Source organism: Lithobates pipiens, unplaced genomic scaffold (assembly GCF_037356315.1).
Source record: "Lithobates pipiens isolate NorthernLeopardFrog02 unplaced genomic scaffold, aLitPip1_a1.2 Scaffold_13, whole genome shotgun sequence".
NCBI lineage: Eukaryota > Metazoa > Chordata > Amphibia > Anura > Ranidae > Lithobates > Lithobates pipiens.
The window spans coordinates 444,402,349-444,415,888 of record NW_027507718.1 but is presented as its reverse complement, the minus strand read 5'-3'; the positions used below and the strand labels follow the sequence as shown (position 1 = coordinate 444,415,888).

The window sequence follows — 13,540 nt, the reverse complement described above, 5'->3', positions numbered from 1 at the left end:
TTGGGACAAATCCCAGATCCTCCCCATAGATGTGGACACCCCCACTGCGCTTCAGGCCTCCTCCCCACTCCTTGGAGTTAGCTCTATGAAATATCTTGGAATTACCATAACTCGCTCACTAGAAGGCTTTGTTAAACTTAACATAGAACCCCTGATAGCAAACCTGAAAGCCAAAACTCAGACATGGGCCAAACTACCCCTTAGTGTGATAGGCAGGATTAACCTAATTAAAATGGTCCTCCTCCCCAGATTTCTGTCTGCTCTTTGGCACGCTCCAGCCTATTTGGCCCTCAGACTGTTTAAAGCCATCAAAGCTCTCTTTAACTCCTTTGTTTGGGGTACAGCTCGGCATAAATTGTCCTGGAAAACGTTAAAGAACCCTACCGAGCTGGGGGGCCCGGCTCTTCCTGACTTTAATCTCTACTATTTGGCAGCACAAATTTCCCACTTCTTCCACTTAGACAAACATGATAAAAATCGCTACCTTGCATTGATATGCTCCCCCCATGCCCCCGGACTTACTCACCCCTTTCAAATTATTCTCAAAGATTCTACTGATACCAGGGCCACTGGGGAACTGAACAGGACTGCTATATCATTACTGCAAAATCTGGGAGGTGGTGAGACATAGACTGAAATTTCACACACCCCTATGGGACAACCCCGGCTTACGAAAACTATTGACTATACCTGACCATATATTATGGCTTAACCGGGGAGTGAGGTATTTATCAGATGTCTACCAGGGAGCTGTACTGAAATCATTCCAGCAACTTAAAGATGACTTCACTCTCCCTAATTACATGCACTTTCGTTACCTCCAGCTCCGCCATGCCCTTCAGACACAGTTCCATAATGCCCCCCCTAATATAGAAAATTTGGACATAATATGTATCATAACGGGACAAGATTCCTGCAAAACTAATTTCAGCATTCTACAACTCCCTCCTCTGCCCATCCACCTTGACTCTTGCATACAAACTGAGGGATCGGTGGGCTGGAGATGTGGGCGGGCTGAAGGATGACGAATGGAAGGAAGCACTGGACGCCTGTAAGAAGGTCTTGACTAAGTCTGACCGCCTTACGCAACTCTATATCTTGCATAGATCATACTTGACTCCGACCTGGCTGGTCAAATATAAACCTGACTACAGTCCCTTATGCCCTAGATGCAACAGTCCATCCAGCACTTTTTTTCATATTCTATGGTCCTGTCCTGCAATACAGAACTACTGGACTCATGTAGTGAAGTTCATCCATGATGAGATGGGATCTCCCCTGACGTTATGCCCTAAACAATGTTTATTGGGGATATTCCCAGATCCAGATTCGGATAAATTCCATAAGATATTTCTCAAAGAGTCGCTTTTTACTGCCAGCTTGCTTATAGCGAGAAAATGGCTTCAGGCTATGCCCCCGTCACTTCAGGAATGGATAGCTGCAATTAACAAGGTCCTTCCTTATAAAAAAGAGATCTATATCCACAGAGGCTGCCCAGCAAAATATGGCAAGATATGGCACACCTGGTTGGGCAATGCCGCAACCTGCAATGCCTGACAGCTATACTGCTATTTTTGTTTCAGTCTCTGCCTGCCTTCACTGCTTTTCTTTTACTATTTTTTTTTCTTCCTCTTCTTTCCTCCCCCACTACAACATCGGGCCTGAGCGCCCTCCCACCAGCGGATCCAGCCACTAAATACGCTATGTTCATATGTTTATCATCTCGATTCATGTATTGTACTATTGCATGCTACTAAATAGTGTGTAATTGTAACACCTGTCTAAATCCAATTGGATGAACCTGTATTGCTTACAACCTTGACGATGTATACTCTGTAAACTGCCTTACTCTTCTCAATAAAACACCTTGTTATTTGTAAAAAAAAAAAAAAGCAACTAGCGGCAAATACCTGAATCTGTCTGGACATCAATTTCCTATACTACAGAATTAAGGCCGGGTTCACACTGGAACCGGCTGCAGATCGCACAGGAGCGCTGTGCATCCCTGTTTCCCATTTCAGGGACGAATCAGGGCCAGATCTATGCCTGAATTTGGCCCTGAAATAGAGAGCCAGTCACATTCTCCTCCTATGCGTATTCGATGCAGGGAAACCCGCATCCAATCCGCATTGGTGTGAACCTGGCCTCAGACTTGGAGAGGCATGACTGTCAGCAACAGCTAGATGGGCTCTATCAGTTCAGTAATTTACTCATGGTAACACAAATTGCTAATCGGTCAATCACATGGCAGAAGTTCAATGCATTTAGTCATCTAGATGTGGTGAAGATGACTTGTTGAAGTTCAAACCAAGCATCAGAATGGGGAAGCAAGACCAAGTGACTTTGAACGTGGCATTGTTGTAGGTGCCTGTTGGTTCCTCAGCTGGGAAGCCAGGATCGTTTTTTTTTTGGACTTCCCAACCTAGAGGTGGGATGTGGGGACTTACTGACCCCAGATCTCGCTACAAGAGGACCTGTCACGCAATATTCCTATTACAAGGGATGTTTACATTCCTTGTAATAGGAATAACAGTTACCAAAAAAAAAACTAAAAATAAAGTGTCAATATAGAAAAAAAAATAATACAGAAGTGAAACCTTACATAGGTCGCACCCACATATGTAAACGATGCTCAAACCACATACTTCCTCTGTAACTCTAAACAGGTAACTTGTAAAAAATGTTAAAGCGTCGCCTATGGGGATTTTTAAGTACCGAAGTTTGTCACCATTCCGCAATTCAATTTCAAAGTGTGACATGTTACGTATCTATTTATGCGGCATAACATCATCTTTCACATTATGCAAAAAAATGGGCTAACTTTTCGGCTTTGTTATTTTTTAATGCATGAAACATTTGAAAAATTACTGAGCAAATACCGTGCAAGATAAAAAAAAAACTGCAATGACCACCATTTTATTCCCTAGGGTCTCTGCTAAAAAAAAAACCTCATAAATAATGTTTGGGGGTTCTGAGTAATTTTCTAGCAAAAAATTGGGATTTTTACATGTAGGAGCGAAGTGTCAGAATTGGCATGGGTAGCAAGTGGTTAAAGTCAGAGGTCAGAGGAGAATGGGCAGACTGGTTTGAGATGAAAAAAAAGGCAACAGTAACGCAAATAACCACTCCTTACAACCAAGGTATGCAGAATACCAACTCTGAATGCACAGCACATCAAACCTTGAAGCAGATTGGCTACAGCAGCAGAAGACCACACCGGGTGCCACTCCTGTCAGATAAGAACAGGAAACTGAGGCTACAATTCACACAGGCTCACCAAAATTGGACAAGATTGGAAAAATGTTGCCTGGTCTGAGGAGTCTTGATTTCAGCTGCAACATTCAGATGGTAGGATCAGAATTTGGTGTAAACATGAAAGCTTGGATCCATCCTAACTTGTATCAGCAGTTCAGGCTGGTGATGGTGGTGTAATGGTGTGGGGGATATATTCTTGGCACACTTTGGGCCCCTTAGTACCAACTGAACATCATTTAAATGCCACGGCCTACCTGAGTATTGTTGCTGACCATGTCCATCCCTTTATGAGTACAGTGTACTCTCATCTTCTGATGGCTCCTTCCAGCAGGATAATGCACCATGTCACAAAGCTCAAATCATCTCACTGCTGGTTTCTTGAACATGATAATGAGGTCTCTGTACTCCAATGGCCTCCACACTCACCACAATCACAATTCAATAGAGCACCTTTGAGATGTGGTGGAATGGGAGATTTGCATCATGGATGTGCAGCCAACAAATCTGCAGCAACTGCGTTATGCTATCATGTCAATACAGACCAAAATCTCTAAGGAATGTTTCCAATGCCTTGCTGAATCTGTCATTAAAAATTAAGACAGTTCTGAAGGCAAAAGGGGGTCCAACCCGGTACTAGCAAGGTGTACCTAATAAAGTATATAATACAATAGGGGCATGTTTATAAAGCACCAAACATTAACAGCAGGTGACTCCATCACTAATTTGAAACATGTGTGCTAGAAAGATTCACCTGTAGTGAATGTATGGTAAATATAAAATTAAATACCATAAGAGAAAAGCAGTTATAAAGGTTATTAGGATAGTAAGGGCCGGTTCACACTGCAGGCGATGCGAGGCGACACCGACTTGCCTCGCCGCGACCTGCCGCGACCTCAGCGGCAACTTGCAGATGACTTCTGTATAGAAGTCAATGCAAGTCGCCCCGAGGTCGCCCGAAAGTAGTACAGGAACCTTTTTTCTGAGTCGGAGCGACTCGAGTCGCTCCTCTCAGAACGGTTCCATTGTACAGAACGGGGGCGACTTGTCAGATCGAGGCGAGGCGAGTCGTGTCGCCTCGCATCGCCCACAGTGTGAACCGGCCCTTAAGCAAATGAAGAATGTACATCAAGTATCTGAGCATTAAAGAAACAAGAAATAGAATAATTGTCATGGATAGAGAGACCTATATTTTAATTTCATAACCAAAATAAATAAAATCTACCAATAAGAACTAAATAAGCATATGAACAATAAGTAACAATGGAATAAGAAAATGCTGACATTGATTGGCCTAAGACTGTAACCCAAGAAGAGCAGAATGTCAAACAATACCTTTAAATTGTTGAACATATAAAGCATGAAAATAAATCTTGAACACTATGGAACCTGATTATTCTGAAAGGCATCATATAAAAGCTACTTTGCATAAGATATGACTTTGTATGAAGCTGAACAGTCTATTGATGATACCATGGAAATCGCAGCTTCAAATTATTATCCAAAATAGTTAAAATGTCTGTTCTTTAGAGTTTGCGCTTTGTGCTAGATCACGTTCTCAAACAGTTGCATGGAGCACATGATGTTTTCATCCTGGAAAGAGAGAATATAAACATTTAATACTGAATTTTGGCTTATTGTAAATAGCATCTTCAGTCAATAAGGTACATGAATTTAGCAGTTTAAATAACCACTTTACGTGGTCCAGTAGGCTTTGGCTTTATCATCTTCACCAATATGAGCTCTGGCCAACTCCTCCAAAATGTATTACATAGTATTGGATAGAGTAGTGATCTCCAAACTGCAGGGGGCCGGGTGTGGCCCTTTGCTTTTCTTTATCTGGCCCGTGGGGCACCATTCCACCAACTGACACCAATAATAGGGTCTCATTGCACCTACTGACACCATCAATGGGGCACTATTCCTCATATTGCACTGGTGTCCAAGCATTTCCTGATCTCACTGGCCACAGCCAGACTCCCCCCAAAGCCTGAAGGACAGTAAACTGGACCCTTGCTTAGAAAGTTTGGAGACCCCTGGGATAGAGCAAAGGAGGGTTAGAACTTGTATCAGGTTTTCATTGCTGTATGTAGCCCTGGCCCACTTCCTGCCAGGACAGGAAGTGATTGAAAATTTCTCCATTGGGGATGCAAGGTTAGAACTTCTGACAAAGTTTGCTTTTTTATTGTCATCTGTGCCTTTTTAACCTGGTAACACCCTGTTTTTGTTTTGTTTTTTGTTTTCCAGTAAGGTTTCCATTTTCTGTGACCACAATTATTTGTCTATATTATTATTATTATTATTATTATTATAATACACGATTTATATAGCGTCAACTGTTTACGCAGTGCTTTACAATGTATAGGGTGGGGACAGCACAATTACAGTACAATTCAATACAAAAGGTACAGGAGGGCCCTGCTCATAGAGCTTACATTCTAAAGGGAGGGGTGGTGGTACAAAAGGTAATAGCTGCAGAGAATGATTTGATGGGGGTGGCTCGGGGACAGTTGTTAGGTGGGTGTGGGATAGGCTTCCCTGAATAAATAAGTTTTCAAGGATCTCCTAAAGGTGGACAGGGTGGGGTCTATAACAGCCATCCTCATCCAAAGTGTTGCCAGAGTTTGCTAGGGCTCCTTGAGCTGTGGCTGACAAACATCTTATTTATGGTTCCTACATAGATCTAAAGCCATGAACATGACACCAATTAAATGTTTAGCTATCTGTAAGGGTGTCATTGTACCACCACTGTAAGGTTTGAATTCCTTCACCTGTCCACTAATGTAAGGGGCATTTTCCCATTTACTCCCAATGAATTGATTTTAGTAGGGGCTTCCCAAGGCCTGAAACTTATTTCAGGGGTTCAGCTAGGGTAAAAAAAGAGAAACACCCATGTTTCACTTTCTGGAACATGCCTGAACTCTAAATGCTGCCTCAAAGCTGATGTCCAGACCAACAGCTAAATACACTGCTGAATTACATTTATGTCAACAGTCCAATGTGCCAATGGATTTGTAATTCTGATCAGCCAGTCTTGTGTTTTAAACCGCTCTGTAGACATGTGCACAACAAAAAATTTTGTTTTGTATCTTTGCGTTTCCGTTGATTCGTAACGATTCGTAATTTCGTAAGACGCAAGTTTTCATATTCATTTATACAGTAAACTACTCGTAATTTAGTAATTGTTACTTTTGTGAGATTGCCATTTCCGTTGATTCGTACTTTTGTAGGAAATAAAGAATAATAATCCTATGCTTGCTCTTGTAATAAGCCCTGTACTTACTCCAGTCCACTGCCTCAGTCACGAGACCTCAACTGAATCTAAAAAGATTCAGGAATGCAGTGTGGCTCAGCCACAGAAGGTAACACTGATTGGCTAAAGATATTAAGTAAGATACATCACTCAAGAATACAATGCCCATTCAAAAGAATGATTCGAGAACACGAAATTACGAACATACAAAATTACGAACATACATATTAAGATACTCTTACACTGTCCATTCAAAAGAACGATTCGAGAACACAAAGAAATGAAATTACAAACAGACGAAGAAACGAAATTATGAACACATGAATGAAAATATGAACATACGAAATTATAAACAGACAAAGGATTGAAAATACAAAATGTAAATCATTTGTTATATATTTTCTTTCTTTTACTTTTTCGGAGTTTCGTATATTTGCAAGTTTGTCTGTTCGTAAGTTCGTATTTTCACGTGTTCGTTCTTTTGCTTATTCGTAATTTTTGTATATTGGTTCTTTCAGCTATTCAGATGTTCAAATTCATCTGAATGTATGAATACTAACAAATTTGTCAGAAAATCCATTCGTTACGAACCGAATCGCACATGTTTACTGATATTCTCACTGTACAGCTATTAAGATGACGCCACTGTTACCAGTACGAGCTTTACAGCATCCTGTGTCACCAGGCTGTCTATTGGACAATGAATCGGTATAATGACCTCCGCCCAATTAGAAAGCAGCTCACATAGGATGCTTTGTAGCTAGATCAGGTTTTCTGTTATGCAAAGTGGCAAATATAAATAAAGTAAAAGAACAGCTAAACAGAAATAAACATTTTTGGGCTGGTAAAATACACTCATATGGCTGTCCAACAAAACCACATAAATCATCTTTTAGACACTTTGATAAATGAGGTCCATTGCATTTTCATCGCAATGCTATTTTAGTAAACATTTTACATTTTACATTTCAGTGATGTGTGGAAAAATGCAGACTAGTAAGCAACAGTGAGTCACAGTTTCTATCTTAAGTTCTTTAAAGGTTTCCAAGAACACTATGACCACATCTAATAACATGTCAGAGGGCTTATTTCTTTTTCTTATGTGGTCCCTTAAAAATGAAGTTCGGTGTATGAGATCTCGCAGCTTGCTTTTGCTTTGAAGCACATTGCATTGTAACCTGGGCTCTCAGCAAGTTAACTTCGTGTTTGATGTTTTATAAGCTCACACAGACTTGCACACATTTTATTGATATTGAATTCACAATCCAATTCTAAAAATGACGGCTTTTTCTTTTGCACTACATTAAGTTTCAAAATTTTTTATTGATGTTTTGCCATTTAGCATACTTTTTTCATCAGAATCAACACACAATGTTATTGGTATCCTGAAATATTCCTCTTTAAATTTAGCATTTATTAAATCATTTTAAATTAGTAGCTGAGAAGGTATTTTCTGCCTTTATTCTATAAACAACCCACTTTGTTCTGAGTTATTTTATTCTGTTATTTGTTCCTAAGTTACCAGCACATCAGCAAACCATCAATCCCTTTTTCAAATTCTAAGGCCGCGTACACACGGGCGGACTGTCTGTCCAACTTAGTCCGCTGAAACACATTTCAGCGGACAGTCTGGCGGACTAAGTCTTTCGGAATGTTGGAAAGACTGTCCGCTGGACTCGCATTTCGGCGGACAATCCGCCCGTGTGTGTGCCAGTCCGCCCTACTTTTGAAATGAGCGGACTTTTCCCGCCCGGAGAAAAGTCCGCTCATTTCGAGCGGGTATTCAGGTAGGCGGGGCCCGCGACGGAGACGTCGCTGACCCCGCCGCCTGGTATGGACTTAAAGGGGAACCCCAACGCCGAAAAAAATCTGCGTGGGGGGTCCCCCCAAGTCCACAACAGACCCTTGTCCGAGCACGCTACCCGGCCGGCCAGGAAAGGGGGGCGAGCGAGCGCCCCCCTCCTGAGCCGTACCAGGCCGCGTGCCCTCAACATGGGGGGTGCCTTGGGGAAGGGGGGGGCCGCGCGGCCCCCCCACCCCAAAGCACCTTGTCCCCATGTTGATGAGGACAGGGGCCTCTTCCCGACAACCCTGGCCGTTGGTTGTCGGGGTCTGCGGGCGGGGGGCTTATCGGAATCCGGGAGCCCCCTTTAATAAGGGGGCCCCCGGATACCGGCCCCCCACCCTATGTGAATGAGTATGGGGTACAATGTACCCCTACCCATTCACCTGTAAAATAAAAGTACCAAAAAAAAACACAACACACGAGATAAAATACTTTATTGCACAGCTCCGGGGGTCTTCTGTCTTCGGGGGTCTTCTCACCGGACTCCTCCGCTATCTTCTTGTAGCTCTTTAGCTAGCGGAGGAGTCCGGCTTTCTTCCTCGCCGCCGGCCTCTTCTCCCGACTTCGGGGGTCTTGTCCCCCTCTTCGGTTCTTCTGCTGGGCCACCGCGCCTTCGTATAGCTCTTTTACAGGCAGTGGCCCAGTCTTCTGTCGCTGTCGCCGCCGCCGCCGCCGCCCGTTCTTCTTCTTCTTCTTCTGCCCCAGGAGATGTTGACACGACGCTCTCTCCGGCCGGAATGCCAGGGCCGCGCTCCGCGGCCACTTATATAGGGACAATGGGGCGGTGTCACATGGCTTTATGTCACATGGGTTGGTCACATGGGTTGATGTCACATGGGGACTATGACATCGTAAGGGGGCGGGGTCACCATGTGACCAACCCATGTGACATAAAGCCATGTGACACCGCCCCATTGTCCCTATATAAGTGGCCGCGGAGCGCGGCCCTGGCATTCCGGCCGGAGAGAGCGTCGTGTCAACATCTCCTGGAGAAGAAGAAGAAGAAGAAGAAGAATGGGCGGCGGCGACAGAAGACCGGGCCACCGCCTGTAAAAGAGCTATAAGAAGGCGCGGTGGCCCGGCAGAAGAACCGAAGAGGGGGACAAGACCCCCGAAGTCGGGAGAAGAGGCCGGCGGCGAGGAAGAAAGCCGGACTCCTCCGCTAGCAAAAGAGCTACAAGAAGATAGCGGAGGAGTCCGGCGAGAAGACCCCCGGAGCTGTGCAATAAAGTATTTTATCTCGTGTGTTGTGTTTTTTTTTGGTACTTTTATTTTACAGGTGAATGGGTAGGGGTACATTGTACCCCATACTCATTCACATAGGGTGGGGGGCCGGTATCCGGGGGCCCCCTTATTAAAGGGGGCTCCCGGATTCCGATAAGCCCCCCGCCCGCAGACCCCGACAACCAACGGCCAGGGTTGTCGGGAAGAGGCCCTTGTCCTCATCAACATGGGGACAAGGTGCTTTGGGGTGGGGGGCCGCGCGGCCCCCCCTTCCCCAAGGCACCCCCCATGTTGAGGGCACGCGGCCTGGTACGGCTCAGGAGGGGGGGCGCTCGCTCGTCCCCCTTTGCTGGCCGGCCGGGTAGCGTGCTCGGACAAGGGTCTGTTGTGGACTTGGGGGGGACCCCCACGCCGATTTTTTTCGGCGTTGGGGTTCCCCTTTAAGTCCATACCAGGCGGCGGGGTCAGCGACGTCTCCTTCGCGGGACCCGCCTACCTGGAGACGCGCTCGAAATGAGCGGACTTTCCTCCGCGTGTGTGGGCGAGTCCGTTCATTTCAAAAGTAGGGCGGATAGTATGGCGGACTTAGTCCGCCGTATTAGTCCGCTCAACAAGTGCCGTGTGTGGGCAAGTCCGTTCATTCCAAAGTATGACGGACTGTCCGTCGGATTGTCTGACGGACTTAGTTGGCCAGACAGTCCGCCCGTGTGTACGTGGCCTAAGGCCAACGATTTTTTTTAAATAAAATGTTTTTCTGTGGGTCTTTTTATTACAGGATGGAACAGTCCATGACGTTGTTCACTAACATTTTTTGTCAAAGGATAACTGACAGTGATCATGTGATGAGAAGCAGTGTGCAGTATCTAACTCACAGACTCTTAAGTGTGACAGTAGTTTTTATAGGTGGTCCAGCTGTTGTAATAGTTTCATTTAAGTTACTTACTTTTTGGCAGCTTTCTATGAATTCATCTATAGTAACTACTCCATCTTTATTTATATCCATTTTCTGCAAAATGAACATAGATTAGTAAATTACAAATACAGTAAATCCAATAAAAGGTTTACAAAAATGTATACTTCCTTCCTTATTTCTGCTTCTTTCCCTAATCCCTCCCTTTATTTCTTACTATCTCTTACCTTCATTTTTTCTTTCTCTATTGCCCTTCTTTTTTTGCTTTCTCTATCTCATCTTTTTTATTTTCCCTATCTCCTGTACATGGTTTTCTATTTCTAGCCCGTCCTTTCTTCCTTTTTACTTTTCCTTTCTTTCTTTATTTTCTCTTCCTTACATGCTTCCTTTTTCTCCCTTTGCGTCTTCCCCTTTCTTTCCTTTTTTTCTTCTCTCCTTTCTTTCTCACTTCCCCATCCTTTTTTATCTTGCCCCATCCCCTTTCTCTTCTTTTTTTCTTTGTCCTTTTTCTTCTTCTTTCTGGTTTGTCATTTTTTTCCTTCTTTCTTTCCCTTTCTTTTTCTCTCCTTTCCTTTCTTCCTATTTTTTCTCTTTAATTTGTTTCTCTTGCTCCACTTCCCTTACTCTTGCACTTTTTCCTCATTCTTGCCCTTCCTCTCCTTCTTGCTCTTCAATTCTTCTTGCTTCCCATCCTTACTTTCTTCCTCTTTCTTGCCCTTCCTGTTATTCCTCTTTCTTGACCTTATTTTTTACTCTCAGTTACTTTTTCCTATTTCTCACTCTTGCTTTTCTTCCTCCTTTCTTGCCTTTATTTTCTTCCTCTTTCTCACCTTCATTTCTTCCTCTTTCTTGACTTTCATTTCTTCCTATTTATTGCCTGTTATTTCTTCTTCTTTGTTACCCTTCCTTTGCCCCTACTTTTTTATCAATCTTGACCATCCTTTTTCCCTCCTTTCTTTTTTCTAACTTTTTCTAACTTCCATCTTTCTTCCTCTTTCTCACTCATCCTTTTTTTCCCTCTTTTTTTCCACTTCCCTTTTCTCCCCCTTCCTTTCTTCCTATTTCTCCTTTTTCTCCCCTTCATATTTCTTGTCAAAGAAAGAAGAAAGGCAAGAAAAAGGAACTAATTCTTTTGCTTCCTTTGCTTTTTGCTCGTCATTTCATTCTGTTTGTTGCTCTTGCTTTCTTCCTTTTTTTCTACCTTCCTTTCTTCCTCTTTTTTGCTCTTCCATTCTTCGTCTTACTTTCATTCTCCCTTCCCCTCTTCCACTTTCTAGTTCTTTCACTCCATTCCTGTTTTCCTGCCATTTATGTTTTCCTGTTTCTCACCCTTTCCTTTTCTTCTTTCTCTCTCTTTTTTTTCTGTTTCTATGTCTTTCTTTCTTATTTTTTTTCTTTCCTTTCTTCCCTTTTCCTCTTTCTTCCTTTTTTGCCCTTCCTTTCTTTCTCTTTTTTTTGCTCTTCTCTTCTTCCTCTTTCTCTCCTTTCTTTTTGTTTCTTCATCTTTCTCTCAGTCAATTTCTTCCTTTCTCTTCCTTCCTTTCGTCCTTTTTCCCTCCCTTCCTGTCTTCCTCTTTCCCTTTCTTCCTTCCTTTCTTTTTCTCTCTTTCTTGCCTCCACTTTCTTTCCTGTACCTTATTTCTCTTTATCATTCTTCCTCTCTTTTTTCCCTTAATTTCTATTGTTCTCCTTTCAATTCCTTTTTTCACCCTTCATTCTTCTCCTTTGCCCAACCTTTCTCCGGTTTCTCACACTTCCTTTCTTGCTTGCTTTCTCCCTCTCTTTCTTCCACCCTTTCTTTGCTACATATGCTCCCCACCCAAAGGGCGCATTCACTATTATCTATTGCAAACATACTCTCATTTAAGTAGTACTGATATTTTACTCTTTGGTAGTCATTTTAAGGATGCCCTTACCTGGAAGAAATTCTCCACATGTTGTTTTGGAGCATCTTCCCTAACAAGGGGATAAGTACATTTGCCCATCATGTCATAAATTGCCTTCATGATGTCAAGCATTTCCTGTTAATACAGATTTTTTAAAATTATTTCACATTCTGTAATCTTGATATGACTCAATTCAGAAGATGCAGGTTTTTTGTTGTTGTTGTACAGATAGCAAGAAACCAGACTTAATTTGCCATGGTTCTTATGTAGGTTAACTATTTTTTTTTAATAAGCTGACTGGTTGCTAAGGGCACCAGGAATTATACATAATGGTCAGATATGGAAGTCAATCAGATATAATGTACAATATTCAGTACACTAAACAAAAATCAAAACTCTAGGAAAGTTAAAAGAAAAAAATAATAATAACTATATATATATATATATATATATATATATATATATATATATATATATATATACAAATCTATATTTCTTTATTATCCTATGCAAAAGCAGAAATCAGATTCTGAACAAGACTCCTTGAGTAAACCGAAAAAAAAACTTCTTTACCTTCCTGACTGAGCCAAGTCTTCCTTAATTTTTGTCTCATATGCTTGTGACGAACACGGCATCAGACCCGGGCCACTTTCACCATTATGTGACAAACAGGTGGTCAAACTCAAACCGCGCTGTCACCAATTTGCGACAATGACGCTCTTACCCTGCACAAAAATGTTCCAGCTCCTGGGACCACAAACTAGGTTTCGCCAGAATGAGAACGATTGTCACTAGCTTTAGTTAACCCTGCCATTAACCTGCTAAACTGCCACCAGAGTTTTTATCGGTAATATTGACCATTCATGATAACAATTTATCATAAATGTCTGTAATTCACACTGTCACGACAGATCAAAATATCCAGAGATATTCAAAGAGACATGGATTCTTTAAAGTGGAACTTTAGGCCAAAATTCTAAATGGGCGAATATGCAGGCATTTTAATGAAGAAGAGACATGCAAAGGGTGCGTGTTTTATCTCTTCTTCGTCAGTTAATTACCTGCCTGTCTGCCCTTTGTACAGTGAGCCACCCATGTGCAACTCACTATACAAATTCGGCAATTTTGAATCTGACTGAACTCTTGCAGAAGCGTGAGACATCATCCCT

General features: G+C 42.6%; 1 protein-coding gene across 4 annotated transcripts in view; it reads right to left on the bottom strand.

Moving 5' to 3' along the window:
- Positions 1-4,416: 4,416 nt before the first annotated feature.
- KCNIP4 (potassium voltage-gated channel interacting protein 4) overlaps positions 4,417-13,540 on the bottom strand; it is an 871,913-nt gene continuing 862,789 nt past the window's right edge. For all 4 annotated transcript variants that reach the window (XM_077477713.1, XM_077477712.1, XM_077477711.1 and 1 more), the window contains exons 6-8: positions 12,402-12,506; positions 10,519-10,581; positions 4,417-4,845 (exon numbers count right to left, since the gene is read on the bottom strand). In XM_077477713.1, the coding sequence (XP_077333839.1) occupies positions 4,798-4,845; positions 10,519-10,581; positions 12,402-12,506 (216 nt within the window). In that variant the 3' untranslated portion in view covers positions 4,417-4,797. The remainder of the gene's footprint in view (positions 4,846-10,518; positions 10,582-12,401; positions 12,507-13,540) is intronic.